The following is a 17,950-nucleotide window of genomic DNA, read 5'->3' as shown; positions in this document are numbered from 1 at the left end:
GGCAGTGTTTGAACTTGAACAGGTGAGGTATTTGTGTCCAATAAAGACAGCAAACTTTAAATGAACCAATTCTCTTATTTGGCCTTGGAAGCCACATTTAACACACCTGAATGTTAGATGTTTTATTAATTTGTCTTTTTTTTTTTGCATACAGCAAGCAATACAAGACACTGATGGACACATTCTTGTACTCTCTCTAAAAATTATAATAATCTATAATATTTTAAATAATTTTAAGAGATCTTGAGGCCCCCCGGAAGTGTGCTGAGGCCCCCTAGTGAGTCCTGACCCCCTGGTTGAGAACCACTGATTTGGAACAAAATCTGACCCAAACGAAGATGTTTTTGAGTTCGTTTTGGTGGTTCGTAACAGCTCACCAGAACAAACTTTCAAGAAAACTTTATACAGGCTGTATAATTTAGGGTACAAAAGGAATCAAATCTACTAAAATACTCTTAAAGCTACACTATATATGTTTTACAATTTAACAATTTAATTAATGAGCAAGTTAGGGCTGCTCCCTTATAGTAGACCAAATGTTAGTCGATGAGAAGAGTCTTGGTCGACCAAGTTTTGATTGGTCGGTTGGTCATAGAAAAAAACTTCACAGAAAAACAACGAACACTGGTATTACCGCTGGTTGGAAGCTAGGTGGTACTATGGATTATTTTCATTAAGCAGGGTTAGCGTTAAGCCCAATAAAGCAAGACGCCTTGATTTCAAACTTTGAACTTTTTTATTTATTTGACCTAAAAATTCTAATGAAAATGGAAAAAAATAAGTGCAATTAAAATGTGTGTTGTGTTGTTGAAAGATGGTTTTACAACAGTTGTGAAGGGCAACGAACCTACTTCATCTGTACATTCTCTTTCGTTGTCCGGGAAAATACATAGTGTGTGTGAATAAATTAGTTTTGTTTCCTCCTTCATGATATATATATATATATATATCTCGCAATATCCAATTACGTCAGCAACCCCTGGCTGAGGGATCGGTGAATATTCTTTCTTTAGTGATTTTACATAGAAAATGTAATTAATTTATTTAAAAAACAAAAAACTTAAATCAAATACACTTCTAAATTGAAATTACACTCGAAATGAAAAATAAATTAAAATAATGAAGTGATAAAAGAATTATATATATATATATATATATATATATATATATATATATATATATACATATATATATATATATATATACACCCACACACACACACACACACACCACACACACACACACCTTTCCATTTATCGTCAGGCAAGAATCCATCTTAACATCATGGTGAAAAATTACTCACTCAAATGAAGACATAAAAACAATTATAAATGTAAACAATAATTATAATGATGATAATAATCACTGAAATGTAAATCATGGTTCGAGATTGATGTGTTTTTGTATTATTTTATGTTTTAATCACAGATGTAGGTTATAGGCTGCAGAGATGCATTCACAATGTACTGCTCTGTGGAAATAAAGTGAACTGAACTGAAAACTCTAGGGATGCATCGGCTCGGATACTGAAGCTTTTAGATGGATTCGGTATCGCTCCGACGAGCCTGATCCAAATCTGATACTACATTTACATTTATGCATTTGGCAGATGCTTTTATCCAAAGCGACTTACAGTGCACTTATTACAGGGACAACCCCCCTGGAGCAACCTGGATTTAAGTGTCTTGCTCGAGGACACAATGGTGGTGGCTGTGGGATCGAACCAGCGACCTTCTGATGAACACTTATGTGCATTAGCCCACTACACCACCACCACTCTACTGGTACTCTACTGGTACATGACTAATACTGTGTATTAGTCATGTTCGTTAATGTCAAGCTCCAAAAATGACATAAAAGAACCATAAAAACACCATTGAAGTAGTTCATATGACTCATGCATTTTATTCAAAGCCACTTGAAGACGTGCGATAGCTCTGTGAATCACAAAGGGCTGTGTTTAATAAGTAAATTATAATATGCATGTGCAGCGCCTGCGCGTAATTGAATGCCACTGCTCTGTTGACAGACACACGCGGCTATTTTTAGCCTTCACTCGTTGCAAAAGATTTGAGCTCTACTCACGAACAACATCTCGGATGTAGATGCTCAATAGATCGGTTCACTTATAATATGCATTTAGAACGGCACTGGAGGTGCATTTTACCAGAATGTGAATAAAAAGCATAAGAAGTTAATTTGAAATGAAACTACTGTGAAATTGCCTACAAACAGACAATTACAGAACCTCCTGGAGAGTTCAGAATGTCAAAATAATAGCCAGAGGGTTTTAAAGTTAAAGGTGCATGATTGAAATATATTAGGCTACTGTTGTATTTAAAATTCTTAAAGTCAATAATAATAATAATGCATTATTATTATGTTTACAAATTATGACAATATTTAAGTTTAATGGGTTCCAAAAAAAAACTGTGAATCAATAGTGATCTGATACCTTACAATTAAATTGAACAATAAAAGAGGTCTGAATCCTTTAAAGTCCAGATACAAGTTTAATGTTTTTTGGCAAAAATAAAACACTGCCTTCTTTTCTACTGAACACTTAGACTGGAATTACTGTTAATTTTGCTCCAGCATTATCCAGTAGACTAGTTAAAAATAAACTTTTTCTTAATAGTTTGTACATTCATATTGAAATAATGTGTAGTTAATGGTTTGTGTTTCTTTACATATAATTAGCATCTTTCAGTGAGGTATAGATATTATAAACTGATTATGACAAAAACAACACTGGTATCGGCCAGTACTGAGATTTCAGATATCGAATCGGATTGGAAGAGAAAAAGTGGTATCGGTGCATCCCTACAAAACACCTCCTGAGATGAGATGTTTGAGGTCATTTACATCACTCAGATGATACTGTAAAAAAAAATTCAGATGACTGAAACAAAGAAAGTGTTAGAACCTTTTAGATGCGCGTGTTCTAAGAGACTGCACACCTCCATGCGCATATACACTTTTCTGTCATCTGTTTCACCCAGCACATGTCTATGGGCAAATTATTTGTTATTACGTCATGTCCGTAAATAAAGGAAAGAAGGTCTAGCTACAGCGCGTGTGTAGGTGTGGTGGTAGTTTGAAGCTGGATGGGGTTAAGTATTGATTCTGTTTGTATATGTTTTTGCTTTTATTTGTTTATTTATGAATCAATAAAAAATGTTAATCACCAAAAAAATAAAACCTATTTGAGTCTAACGTGCATGTCATTGACACACTGAGATGAGTGTACTCATCACAACCTAGTCTGTACATGCTATGGCTGCAACATTATATAACTGCGTTTACAAAGTGGCAGCCTGCAGCAAATCCCCACTCCCCAAAAATAAAAGCCCTACACATAATAAAGGCAAGTGAGACCATGCAAGCACGATGCAGAGCTGGTCCACATTCTCCACAGATCCTATTGTGATGGGTCACACATAAGAGATCTTGCTTTACTCTATTAGCCTTTAAATGTTGTGGACCCGGTGTCTGACAGGCTGTCTGGCACATATGTATTGTATTCCTCATGGTGTCAGTGTGTCTGGCTAGTGGGGTTAATTAGTTAAATTTGTATTCTTTATAATTATAAGATGTTGGCAGTGTATTTTAAAGCTACCAATGTCTATAATGATATATGTTATTATGTATTTTGCAGTCTTTCTCACTAATTTCTCTCTGATGCAGTACTATGTTTGGCTTCTCTTTTTGTTATTATTGTTTTTTTTAATTTTTTTTTAATGAAGTCTATTTAGCTGTTTCCTTCCACTTCTCCTCTGGGGTGTGGTTAAAGGCAGGTGGTGTCAGGTTACTTAACCTTGCCCTGTCATTCCAACATGCTGTTAACCCGTTTGCCCAGGCAGGGTGTGTACAGCTGAGCTCCCTGCAGGTGCGGTTTCTGCTGACTTTGAAGTCCAAGTTTTGGCTTTGCGTTGAGCTTTAGACTTCGATTGTAGAGTTACTGCTTTTATGAGTTCTCAAGTTTTGTATTTTCATAAAAATGGAATTCCTGCCTATGTATCTGTTTTTTGAAAGTCACCCTTTGATCCGGGGATCTAAAGGTACAAAGCAAGTAAAAAATGTCTTGTTATGGACTATCTAAAGTTTCAAGGTAAAGCTTTACAAAACAATACTCCTTCATTGGCTCTGTCACATTTGTTAGTCCACTGTTGTTTGCATGTGAGTCTGTGTGAATTGGTTGCTAAGCTTGCGAGTTGCACGACCACACTGCAGCAGAGGTGTACACATTTAATTAAGACGCCGCCAAAGAATCGGACGTCATGCTTCAGTGTTGCTCCAGAAATGAGTGCCTTGTTCACTATGTAAAATGATTAGGGTCCGACATTTGTTGGAAATTTTCATTCCTTTATACTGAATAGTGCATGTTCTACTTAATTAATATGCATAATTAATTACCTGGCAGGAGATATTAGCACATAGCTCAAGCAGATACATGATTAATATCCATCTGTTCCTCAGGTCATTAATCAGTTCTCAATAAGCTGCTGAGCTTTCCTTTTGCCCTGCTCAATGAGCACATCCACTAATAAAACCTTTACAAAAGCCCAGAATATCACCGTAGATATATTTGTAACTGGTGGACTGTGTGCATTGTCTCTTTTCAGAATACAGTCGTTTTGAATCCAAGATCCACGACTTGAGGGAGCAGATGATGAACAGCAGCATGAGCTCTGGCTCGGGCTCCCTCCGCACCAGTGAGAAACGCTCCCTCTATGTCAGGTATCTTCCATCATATTCACATATGACACATGCACTCACAGTCTATTCAGAACCATGAATTAGAGCAACTTTATGTGATGTAACCTAGGGCTAAATGGAGATCGCTTATGGATCAATCAACATTAGTGGGGTTTAAACCTAAAGGCTTTTTGTTACCAGCTAATATATTTACCCACTATGCCACACTACCCATGATGACATAGCTAATGTGCCATTATGTAATTTATGTCATTAATTGGTCAAGTAGCTTCATCAAACAGAAAAATATTGCTTGTTTTCAAACAAGTTCTCTAAATGCTTTGTCTGTCTGACATTGGTCAGTCAAACTGTTAGTTCTGCTACAGATTTGTACGTGGGTTCTGCCACCTCCTGGAAATCCTGTCATTTTGAAATGCAATGCAGTTTTCCAGGCATGGAAAGTATTTTAGTATAATAAAACTTTTAGTTTTAAACTTTACTCAATGACGACGGCAGGACTGCAGATTAAAAAAAATAAATAATAATAATTCACGCTCTGAGGCGATAGCGGCCTTTACACCTCAGAATGTGAATTAATTGTTAATAATTCAATGATAGGACTCCGCTTATACCACCATTATGACATGTAGGGCCCTATGATTTCTGCAATAAGGAAAACATGGACAGGGTAAAAACTGCATTGGCTATAAAATTTATAATGTCACGGAATTTGACATATTTGGGATGAAAATGAATGTTTGAATCCACAATTAATAAATTTAAAATCACAATATGTCCAAGTGTGAATATTAAAACACAAAAGGCTGCAATTTAATTAAATAAATAACTGAATGAAAAATAAATGTGTGAAGACAGCCGCTCATACATTGAAATCATCTTATCATGATTGTTACATGCTCCGTACGTACACGCTATATATTTATTTAATTAAATCACAGCTTTTTGGGGTTTAATTTTTACACTGGATAATGTAGCAAAGTGCTTATCTGGAGAAAGTACTGTCAAAAACACAGAAATACTCAAATAAAAGCTTTCTTTAAATGGATGCCTGAAATGGGTAAAAAGATCATGTTAAATGTAATTTAATAATAATAATAACATATTTTGTTAAATATATTGGTGATGAAATTTTATGAAACTTTCAAATACGGAGTAAAAAAAATCTTCCAATAACCACAATTTAAATGACCTCTTGCGTTTTTACAACCGTGTGGTGTATAAAATGTCCTAGACAATTGAGTCTTGAAAAGAGTGGGATCCCTGACTAGTAATTGCATGTATTTTGCATTCTTGCACGTATAGAAAGTTTTGAAGAAACATTTCTGCCTGATTCGCAACAGGTGCATACGCACATGAATTTGTTCTTACCCTTGTTCTAATGTTTTTTGTTTTTTTTGTAATTAAAGTAGAAAGGCTTTGCAATTGCAAAATGGGGCAAGAACTTCACTATACAAAATCAAGGAGGTGCTCTCTCAGGTAGAAGTGACGAATGAGCCAAATGTCTGAGACCGAACGCATAATAATAAAGAAAAATCTTGGGTAGGCCTAGCCCACCTTTGTCAATCGGCCTATGTAACTTACTGAAATGTGTTCTGGGACGTTTACCATTCCAAATGAAGGACTTCGCTATGCAATCTAATTGCTTGAAATAAGAGAGGGGTACATCTATAGGGAGAGATTGTGGCACGTAGTAGAATGTTGGAAAACAATTCATTTTAATAACATTAACCTTCCCAATTATAGATAAATATAATGAAGCCCACCTGTCCACATCGTTCGAAAACCTTTTTAGTAAAGGTCAAAATCACACAAATTTCCTGGGAATAAAATACCTAAATACTTAATGCCCTGTTTGGGTGACTGGCAGGCACCCGGCTGAAAGGCCATTACCAGGCAGTAGGCTGTCAGAGCCAAAGCTTCAGATTTAGACCAATTAACTCTGTATCCTGAGAACTTGGAAAAGGAATTAATAATTCTGTGGAGGCAAGTCATAGATCTAGTAGGGATGGAGACAAATAATAAAATATCATCTGTGTAAAGCAAAATCTTATGCGCCATACCTCCCGCCACCACCCCTTGAAAATATCCTCATTTCTTATCTTGGCTGCTAATTGTTCCAGGTCAAGACAGAACAATAATTGGGAAATAGGGTAACCCTGCCAGGTGCCCCTATGCAGAGTAAAATAATCTGAAATTAATCCATTCCTTTGTATAGCCACTACCGGGTGTCTATAAAGTAACATAATCCAACCAATAGAAGTATTACCAAACCAGTACATTTCCAAAATCTTAAAAAGATAATCCCATTCTACCATATCAAACGCCTTTTCGGCATCAAGTGAGATGGCAGGGACCGGAGTCTGATCATTAACCGCTAACCACATGATACTGACGAAACGCCTATTGATATCAGAAGAGCTAGGGTCCGAATAAACCCCACCTGATCTATATGTGAGATGTTATAACTTAATCGGTTAGCCAAACTATTTGATAATATTTTAACATCTAGCTGGATCAGGGAAAATGGATGGTAACTCACTTGGATCTTTGTCCTTTTTAAGAATCAGACTGATCCAGGCTGATCCGTGATTGTGTCATGGTTGCCAGAGGTTTTCCATTCTTTAATGATTCTGTATAAACTTCTAGCAAAATTGGAGCCAATTCTGTTGCATAAGATCAAAGTATGACTGTTTTCCCTGAATTGCCAAAACTACACCTTCCATAACAAAATAGTATTATATCTGTATTTCAATCAGGTCAATTCTCTGAGGCCATCAGATGACATTCAGTGCTTCAGCTCTGCCTCAGCACTTTTAATATCCACGAGTTCTCGTGCTTTGGATTTTTGGTGAATGAGGTGTACCCTATGATCCAGCCCCTAAGAACCGCCTTAAGTGCCTTCCAAACATTGATTTTAGCCTTTAACATTTTTTGGAATTCAGGATTTGGTGAAATCGATCCATTTCTCGACATCCTGCTCTTGTAACCACCTCAGCGAATTTCGTTGATTTCAAATTTTGAATTGCTAGTGTTAAAACTAGCATAGTGCTCAGAGTTCGCCGTTCACACGTCCAAACTTCACATGGCGTGGCGTGGACGTGACTCCACCCTTGTTCTAATGTTAATGAATCTAATTATTGTAAACGAAGGAGCTTGTGTGCGAAGTTAGTAATTTGCATAAAACATGCCCAAACCGTCACCATATAAGGTCTTCCAGCACCACTGCACCAGTACAGTTGACGATGTGTAGAGAAAGATACTGCCAAAGCAAAAGGCCAAAAATAAATAACTATAAAATGGCTTAGTATAGCATTACAATTTAGAATAGAGTGCGCACAGGCAGAACTAGAACCCAGCTCGAGCTATAGCGCACGTATGCACATAGTAAAAAACAAATCATAGTCGACATCTGAGGGGAAAAAAATCATAGACGTTCCGAGTATTGTTTGTTTGTGAACAGATTGGATGAAATAATAAAAAAAAAAACCTGGAGTTAGCTCCTCTTAACTCTTTCCCCGCCAAACACAGAATTTTCCGGGTTTTATGAAAAAACGCTTCCCCGCCAAACACGGAATTTTCCGGGTATCCGTGTTTTAGGTGGTATACGGTAAGGAAGACCCGCACGCATGTTTTGAAAGAGTACGCAACTCTTTGATCAAAGAAGCAGACTGCGATCGTCTCAAACGTGAAGTGGAACACCATACTAATACTAAAGCACTTGTTTGATAAAAATGCCTTTTTCTCAGCTTTTTGTCCGAAATGTTGTTTTTGACAAAACCTACCTCTGTTCAAGTGGCAATAAAAAAAGAACAAATGAAGATAAAATAAAATTGTTTTTTTTTTTGCCTAAAAGCAGAGACTCAGATCTTTATTTTGATATATAGCATCTTCATATATTCATGGAAGAAAATATTCTGCGGGCCATTAAAATTTAGCGAAAATCGTCAAAAAACCTGGCGGTGGCTGGCAACTTTTTTTAAAAAACGCTGGCAGGGAAAGAGTTAAGCACCTTTTCAAAGTCTTTCTAGCAAGTCAGTTCACTGGCGGGCGGCCATCTTTGGAATGCTTACAGGAGGCTATTTCCAGTCATGACAGTGCAGCTCATATATTACTTGAATGGCGGAACACCGGAATCTCTAAAACTGCTTGCCAATCTTATGTTGAAATGACATGCTTCAAATCAGCAGTAAAATCTGACAACGTTGGTATCATAAATTGTGCTGCTTTACCTCATATTATGCTAAATGAGACCACTGCAAAATTATCAGTTTCTCTAGAGTTACTATTTATAGGTATGTGTTTGTTTTATTCTATAAAGAACTGACAACATTTCTCCCAAATAAAAATATATTTATTTAGGTAATTTATTTGCAGAAAATGACAACTGGTCAAAATAACAAAGATGCAGTGTTTTCAGACCTAAAATAATACAAAGAAAACAAGTTCATATTAATTTTTAAACCACAATATTAATGTTTGAACTTGGGAAGAGTTCAGAAATCAATATTTGGTGCAATAACCCTGATTTTCAATCACAGCTTTCATTCGTCTTGGCATGCTCGCCACCAGTCTTTCACATTGCTGTTTATGCCAATCCTGTGGCAAAAATTCAAAGAGCTCGCCTTTGTTTGTTGGCTTGTGGCCACCCATCTTCCTCTTGATCACATTCCAGAGGTTTTCAGTGGGGTTCAGGTCTAGAGATCGGGCTGGCCATGACAGGGTCTTGATCTGTTGGTCCTCCATCCACACCTTGATTGACCTTGACTGTGTGGTGTGGAGCATTGTCCTGCTGGAAAAACCAATCCTCAGAGTTTGGGAACATTGTCAGAGCAGTAAAAAGCAAGTTTTTTTCCAGGATAACCTTGTAGGTGGCTTGATTAATGCGTCCTTCGCAAAGACAAATCTGCCTGATTCCCGCCTTGCTGAAGCACCCCCAGATATTCACTGATCCATCACATGGTCGTCTAATGGTTAGACGGAGACCTGGAGAGGCCTTCAAGCCACAGTGTCTTGCTCCCACTGTGTAATTTGGTGGAAGATCGTGATGATTAGAGGGTGCTTGACTACTTGCTTCCTTCCTCATTTACTCACTTTCACCTTCCAAACCCATATGACATTCCTTCTTCTGTGTAACACAAAAGGAGATGCTAGGTGGAAAGTCAGTCACCATTCACTCTCATTGTGTGATTAAAAGATGCAATGCAAGTGAATGGTGACTGAAGCTAACGTTCTGCCTAACATCTCCTTTTGTGTTCCATGTAAGAAAGTCATACATATTTAGGACAATATCAGAATGAGTAAATGAAGAATTTAAATTTTTTGGGTGAACGATACCTTTTACGGTGAAAGAATTATACACTAACACAGTGCTCAGCTGCCAAGGGCTCATGAATCAGCTGACCACATTTGTTATTGTTGAGTGTGCGATCTCAAAGTGTTTTTGCATTCCTGTGAATGCAGTGATGTGTTTAAGGTGTTTCAAAGAAGTACTGACATGTCAGCCAGTGTGGATCCCACCCTAAACTGCTCAAGTCTTAAAACAGAGGCTTGTCGTTGTCCTCATACTCTAAAGTGGGCTTGTAATTAGTATATCCTGACAGAGAGGTATGCAGAGAAACAGGAAGACTTGCTTCACAGGTTTCCCTCCCTTCATTTCGATCAACCTGTCTGAAAAGGTAAAGACATTCTGCTCTGGACACAATGCCCCTACTTTGTTGCTGTGTTCAGCATCATCTGCTATCTGGTTTCCCTCTCAAGAAGAGTTACTGGGGTCCTCTATCACCATCACCATTGTGCCCTTGAGCAAGATACTTAACAATAGATTGATCAAGGGGCACTGACTCTGTAGGAAGTGTTTTACATATCACTATATATACAGGTGAGAGCATATGCTAAATTAAAAACATTGATAATCATGCACAGAGATATAGCTAGGGCTGGGTATCGTTCAAAAATTAAGATATTGATACCGATATCTTGACTTTGATACTGGTTCCTTTTTCGATACTTTGGTCGAGGAGAAAAAAAAACAAAAACTGGACAAAAGCAGGAAAATGACGGACACCGGTATTACTACTGGTTGGATGCTAGGTGGTACTATGGGATCATTTTCGGTAAACATGGTTATGGTTAAGCTTACACAATAAAGCAAGACACCTTGATTTCAAACTTTGAACTTTATTTTTTTATTTATTTTAACTAAAAGTTCAAATGAAACGAAAAAAATAAGTGCATTTATTTTTTTCAACTTTTTGAAAGATGGCTTTACAACGGAAGGGCAACATCTCTCTGGCAAAGAAGCTTCATCCTTGCATTCTCTACCCATCTGCACTTTTAGATTTGGGCACATCTAGCATGCTACATGCTTATCACTGACGTTTACGAGAAATTTGGTACCGAACAACAATACATTTTTCAATACTCATTTGTTTAGAGGCAATTCGGTCGGTGCCTAAAATGTATCGAACTCGATACCCGGCCCTAGATATAGCTTATTTTGCTGCTATGCAAATACAGAGACCATAAAAGGTGTGGCAGACAGACCACTCATAGAAAATGAATAAGAGAAATAACATGCATATGGTGGCTGTAGGAATAAAAGTCCCATTTTCAGTCAATAGCCAATCATATTTTTAATAGATGCATTGTCTATCTGTTTACTCTGGAATGTAGAATTTTCCAGTAGCTGTACAAGTATTCCTTTTACCTACAAAGAAATTAGCTGCCCGGAGGATCACCGGGATGGCCACTCAGTGAACTAAATGGCCTTAAAGGGACTTTGATGTATACCCCAGGCCTATGCTTCACTCAAATACAGATGTCTTCCAATGCAACCTGAACGAACCCTGTAGTAGTAGACTGTTCATAGACATATTGTACATTTTGTTTTCCCAGGGCTCTCTTTGACTATGACAGGACCAGGGACAGTTGTCTGCCCAGCCAGGGGCTGAGTTTCTCTTATGGGGACATCCTGCATGTCATCAACGCCTCTGATGACGAGTGGTGGCAGGCACGGTTAGTTACACCCCACGGGGAGAGTGAGCAGATTGGGGTCATACCAAGCAAGAAAAGGTACAGTTCTGCCAAAAAAAAAAGCCAGAATGCAATCTAACATTTCACCCTGGGTAATCTCTACCAAACCTTTTCATTTTTTGATCCACAGGGTGGAAAAGAAGGAGCGTGCACGGTTAAAAACAGTCAAGTTCCACGCCAGGACGGGCATGATTGAGTCTAACAGGGTAAGTGGCAAGCTGGTTCTCCTCTTGTGAGGGACTCATGGGAGCTGCCCTACTTCCCCTGAGTGTGGGAATTGGTGACTTCTCACAGATCCTGGAGTCTTCTATTACTGAGAATCTTATTTCTCAGAGCAGCATGCACACAAAAGTGTACAGTTACAAATACACACTCATTGTGCCATCATAATCAGCTATGTTAGATCAGTGGTCTCTATCCTGGTCCTGGAGGCCCCTCAATAATTCACATATTTGATGTTTCCCTTGCCACACACCTGATTCAGCCAAGGTTTGTAATACCTGGAGATAGCTTTTAAATTGCACTCCTATTTTCTCAATAGTATTTGAGAAGAATGTTTGAAGTAGGCTGATTGAATTCTGCTATTTTTCTACTCCTCTTTGCTAATTACACTCACAAACTTTTTTTAAGACATTCACCTGAGCCATAAATGAAAGATGGCTTATTACTCTGGAGCCACTAGAACATTTATTTCAGATCAGTGGCTTATCAGGGTGGGACACAAACAATCACTTTACCCGATTTGACAGATTTTGAAACCTTGACGGATAATTCCAAATGCCTCTTTGTCATTTTGACAAAGAACCAATAAAAACATTTTAACCTAGTGCATCAGTTTTGATTTTACTCTCCGTCTCTCACATTCCCGCTGTATGTGTGCGCCCTGTTTATTCACTGGTATTAAGATGCATTCAGAAGCATGTTAACAGGCTCCATCATCATTTATACCTGGTATTTTGGTCTCTTTTGTGTTTTGGATTTAGAGTAAAGGCTTAGAGGGTCTCTGATTCAATGACATGACTGAATACATCAATTGTTATGAGTTAATGCATGATAATAAAGCGCCAAAATGCATAATAACAAAAAGAAAGCTTGAAAAAAGCAGCACATTATTTTGGCCAATTAAACGGCAATTAAAGCAGAATTGTCATTTATGTCAGAGATGTGTTTCTCATGTGGCATGTTGTGTTCAGGGACAATGAAAAAAGTTTTGAAAACTTGTGCATTTAGCGCAGCAGTTGATTGACTTGAAGAAAGTTCATCCTGGAACGTTCCCTGGAACACTTAAGCATGTTGAGTCAAGAAATATATCATAAAAGCTTTCTGTCATGCATGCCAATATAATGGATGCTATGGTCCTGAATGTAGCTCTAGTACTTCTAATATTAAAATAAGTATGATGGATAAAAATAGATCCAGACCAGGGCTGGACTGGTAATCTGGCATTTTCCCGTTGGACCGACGCATTTTGGGGCCGATCAGATTAAAGCTTTTTATTGGCTCAGGGGCAAAGGCAAACGAGCCCCTCTGGCCATCATTAAAGGCTCACTGCACATGCGCATGACCTTCTCCAGATCTCCGTTGATTAACTTAGAGGACAATGGGCAAGCCCCATGCATAGCAAATGAGAGCGTTTAAAAGGCAGCAACACAACAGACCTTAATACTAATATAATTTCTCAAAATAATTTCTACTTTTTTCTTGTATAATGGACATAAACAAAAGTTTATGATTCAAAAAATATATTATTTCTTAGCATAAATGTATAATGCTGCCACACATTTTGCACATCAGCGCCACCTCTGTCGGGGCTCAGCCCTACTTGCCCCTAATGCAGAGATGCTGCTGCTCCTGATTGCGATTGTCCCCGCAGTGCATGAGCTGGAAAGTCAAAGGCAGCAGCTTCCAAAAAACGGGTGCTTGTAAAACATTTATAATATAATGAAATATTTTTTATTTAACACTGTGTCCTGACCAGACACAATGTGTTGAGATTTCCACGTCAAACAGTCTTTCTGTCCTCATCGAATTTGATAGGGCTGACCAACTAAATTCTGAGCCCTTGGATTCAACTAAACTGCTCATTAGTTAAGTATTCCATGAGCTGAATTGTGTGTTGGGTGCCCTCCAGAACCAGATTTGAGAAACACTGGGTAAATGCCTACTCTTTTCATTGTGCTTCAAGTTTTTATTTGGCATTAGAAGCCATGTTTTCATGCTGTAATTTGTGTAATCAGGACAAGAACATATGGATTAGTTTGTCTATGTTCAGTTGTGCATTCTCCTTATTGTTGGATTCACAGTCAAATCTTTATCAAAATGAACTTAAAAGTGCACCTTTTTACATTTTACATTCACATCCCCCAATTACATTTGTTTGTGCGGCCATACGTCATCTTTGGCTATATTTTTGCATGTGTGCAGTGAATGAATTAAAACCCATTCTGTTCTTTTGTGTTTGTTTCATTCCTCATCTCCATCCCCCATCATCGGCTCATCTCCTTGCAGCCAGTCAAAGTAAAGCGCAAAAAAAGCTTCAACCTTTCACGCAAGTTCCCGTTTTACAAGAGCAAGGAGAATATAGTGCAGGATTTGGTGGAGACGGAACGTGAGTATGAGCGTGTGACGAGTGCTCTTACGCTGTCTTTCATGCTTCATCCTGTCACTGTCATTCACCCTGGAGATGAATTCTGATTGGCCCTCAACTATCTCTGAGAAAACAGTCAATCAGGGCCTCTCTGGCCTTTGTCTTACTCTGAAGGGAACCTCAGAACTTCTCGCGGATATGAGGTTGCATTAACACTTACAATGCTGTGCTTGGACTAAAACAGAGACATGCATTGCTAATTGGACTAATTATTTTGTTACTGATGCATCTGCACAGTAATAAAGTCTTTTGAACTTTATTTACAAAAGGTACAGCAAGATGGTGTTAGTATACCTCCATCCCTTAAGAGCGCTAAACCTCTCTTCTCCCAGCCTCTCACTAACCTCTTTCTTCCTTTCTGCTCTCTTTTTTGTTCTTGCTTTCACCTATCGGGACGCTCAGGACTTCCCAGGGTTAAGCGATGACTTTTATGGATCAAAGAGTTTGAGTAAGTGTGTGGTTCCTCTTGTCAAGCAGCTGTTCTCTGAGCTAACTCAACCGGCTGTGCCACACACACACATTTTATTCTTTCTTTCTTTCTATCTGTTTCTCCCTTTGTCTTTCTCTTACCACTAAGTCGGTTCTAAAACTCAACCGGCTGCAATTGTATACCTACGAGTCATTCACAAATGAACATTTCTAAAATCAGAGATCTGATTGTTGAACAACACACCAGGGTTCAACAATAAGGAATATTTCAGCTGATGCAGTTAGGCCAGTAGTTCAGATTTTTAGCAGCCCTGCCAACATTTTCACTGCCCCACAACAAAGTTTCTTATTTTAGCAATGTAGTTTTATATATGCCTTTTTTTCTTCATTAAATTATTTTATTTTAACAAAAAATACTACGTTTACAATGTGTAGTAATATCTGGAAATTATACTGCTTTTATACCTCCATGGCGTCTATAAATGCAGAATTGTTTTAGAAGAAATTATGCAATACATCACAAATTGGTTTAAAACTTTCAACCTATTCCAACTGATGCTTCAAAGACTATACTACATCTAGTATTTTGACAACTTCATCTACATTAACCAACTAGATAATACTTAGGTGACATTTTCATCAAAGTCAGAAGAATTCGCAACAACAATATTCTGTACATCACACAAAACCAAATGTTTTTAAGTTGGCAGAGCATTAAAACATAATATAAACAAATGTGAGATTGAGTGGTAAAACAGCACTGACACGATAAGGTAAGTGACAGTTCAATCAACTGCCCTGAAACTCTCACACTGGCACTGTGCCATCAAGCCATTCTTATTGTTCAGCCCTGTACTCAAAAGAGAGTGAATACATTAAAGACCTCTTCAGGACCCAGAATGTCTTCAAAGCTAGCTCATATCAGACTGGATTAACTGCGTGTTTAATGTCTAAATATCCCTGCCCTATCATGTTGTTAATGTATCTAAGGGATGTTTGATATTCGATTCCTGTAAGGTTGTATATTTTAGCATGAGGAGCAGTATCACGGTCTGATAAACTAAAAACTGGCAAGGTCATAGGAAATGCTCAGCAGAGAATCTAAGCCCACTGAGGTATTGGGAAAGGGAAATACTTAATTTCCTATTGCTGCCTCATCCTACCATTTCCATTCAAAGGAAATGGCAGCCATTTTAGTGCTTAAAAATTCTCTCTCTCTCTTTTTCTGTCTTCACTCAGCCTCTCTTATTCATGGCATGGTGGTGTGAGAGGGTGAAAAGATTCATTCAAAGCTGTGATTGATATACTATTAATCTTACATTTGCAAAAGTTTGCATTGTAACATTTATAAACATCCTTTATCCACAGAGTGCTTGACGTCCAACACCAGTGACAGTGAAAGCAGCTCCAGTAAGTGGCTCTAAACATCCATAAGATTACACTTTTTATTACTTAAACTGCATGCATATGACATTCATTGCTTAACTGTCTGCATTAAGTTGATTCCATTTAAGGCAGCTAAGGTGTGCTAACATTGCACTTCATCATTTTCATGGCACAAAGTTTATAAGTGCTGGAGCAAAAATATTATTAGAAAGAGGTCAAACCACCTACACTTTAATCCCAATGGTAGATCATCTGGATTGTTTTGTGCATTTTGATTAATGAAACCATCAGGTTTCTTATGGGTAATTTTGTCCTTTCCCATCATGCAGAGGGTCAGGAGGACACAATTCTATCTTATGAGCCTGTAATTCGACAGGAGAGTAAGTATTGATAATTATTTTCCCTGATGTCCACTTAAAATGTTAGTGAAGGTCATAATTCGTTTTACATTTTACATTCTCTCTATGACCCTTAGAATTAAATAGACTGTTTTTGCTACTTTACCGTTAGAATTTCTATATTTAAATAACCTCTCTTATGATTGGCCAACCTTTTAACATGTCAAGTTCATATGGAATAGCTGAAACTATCATTGATCAGGGGAGGGAGCTTTGTTGAACATTAGAGTATGTCTACATAGTACACAGAACAAATTTATTAAAAAATAAATACAAAAAATTCTTAGGGCTATAAGGTGTTGATTAACATTGTTCTGGTTTTCCTTTCAGTCCATTACACAAGGCCTGTGATTATCCTGGGTCCAATGAAGGACAGAGTAAATGATGACTTGATCTCAGAGTTTCCCCACAAGTTTGGATCTTGTGTTCCACGTAAGTATTATAAGAAAAGACCAACAAATGTACCACAGGCCACATTAGCTACTTGCAGAATATGCACTTCTCAAACCGTTGGAACTTTTTTTTTTTTTTTTAATTCTTCTCAAAAGTAAAGCAAGAAATGCTAATGTTTCCCTCAGATACAACTCGTCCTCGGCGAGAGAATGAGATGGATGGGCAGGACTACCACTTTGTGGCCTCGAGAGAGCAAATGGAAAAGGACATTCAGGACAACAGATTTATTGAGGCCGGCCAGTTCAATGAGAATCTGTACGGTACCAGCATCTTGTCTGTTCGGGCAGTGGCTGAAAGGGTCAGTGAAAGCTCCCACTCCCTAGTGTAAACATGCCAAATGATCTTAACTCTTGTTTAATCTTGAAATATTTTCCCTGTGGCAATTATTGCATGCAGTGAAAGTGTGACAAAGGATGAAAAGGGTTTCTCAAATCCTCTTCTAGGGGAAACACTGTATCCTGGATGTGTCTGGGAATGCCATAAAGCGACTGCAGCAAGCACAGCTCTATCCGATAGCCATTTTCATCAAGCCAAAATCTGTGGAGGCTCTAATGTAAGTAAAATGAGTCAAGAGGGTGTTTTTATTTTATATAATTTTACATCATTTAACTTCACATTTCTTGCTTTTTGAATGCTTGTGCATTGTGAAATGACAATATGTAATACAGTTCATTGTGTTTAACAGGGAAATGAATAAGAGGCAGACATATGAGCAAGCCAGTAAAGTCTTTGATAAGGCAGTGAAGCTTGAACAAGAGTTTGGCGAGTTTTTTACAGGTAACTTTTTTTCTCCACTTCCTATGTGTTGTTGTAACTTCCCATGAGGTAATTTCTCTAAATTGTTTACAAAGAGAGATTTTAGTCCAGTCCCGCTGCTATTGTTTAT

The 17,950-nt window shown here is 37.9% G+C and overlaps 1 protein-coding gene across 6 annotated transcripts in view; it reads left to right on the top strand.

The window, feature by feature from the left end:
• LOC127663196 (disks large homolog 3-like) overlaps window positions 1-17,950 on the top strand; it is a 104,926-nt gene that overhangs the window by 86,562 nt on the left and 414 nt on the right. For 4 of the 6 annotated variants that reach the window (XM_052154695.1, XM_052154696.1, XM_052154698.1 and 1 more), the window contains 10 exons: window positions 4,626-4,740; window positions 11,614-11,790; window positions 11,882-11,957; window positions 14,260-14,359; window positions 16,196-16,237; window positions 16,543-16,593; window positions 16,942-17,043; window positions 17,190-17,362; window positions 17,508-17,617; window positions 17,750-17,841. In XM_052154695.1, coding sequence (XP_052010655.1) covers window positions 4,626-4,740; window positions 11,614-11,790; window positions 11,882-11,957; window positions 14,260-14,359; window positions 16,196-16,237; window positions 16,543-16,593; window positions 16,942-17,043; window positions 17,190-17,362; window positions 17,508-17,617; window positions 17,750-17,841 — 1,038 coding nt within the window. Of the gene's footprint in view, window positions 1-3,897; window positions 4,112-4,625; window positions 4,741-11,613; window positions 11,791-11,881; window positions 11,958-14,259; window positions 14,360-14,800; window positions 14,847-16,195; window positions 16,238-16,542; window positions 16,594-16,941; window positions 17,044-17,189; window positions 17,363-17,507; window positions 17,618-17,749; window positions 17,842-17,950 lie in introns of those variants that run through there. The other 2 variants (XM_052154699.1, XM_052154697.1) reach the window with 2 other exon arrangements.

Source organism: Xyrauchen texanus, chromosome 23, assembly GCF_025860055.1.
Source record: "Xyrauchen texanus isolate HMW12.3.18 chromosome 23, RBS_HiC_50CHRs, whole genome shotgun sequence".
In the NCBI taxonomy this organism is placed as follows: Eukaryota; Metazoa; Chordata; class Actinopteri; order Cypriniformes; family Catostomidae; genus Xyrauchen; species Xyrauchen texanus.
The sequence above is the reverse complement of the archived record's forward strand: the minus strand, read 5'-3'. Positions and strand labels throughout refer to the sequence as shown.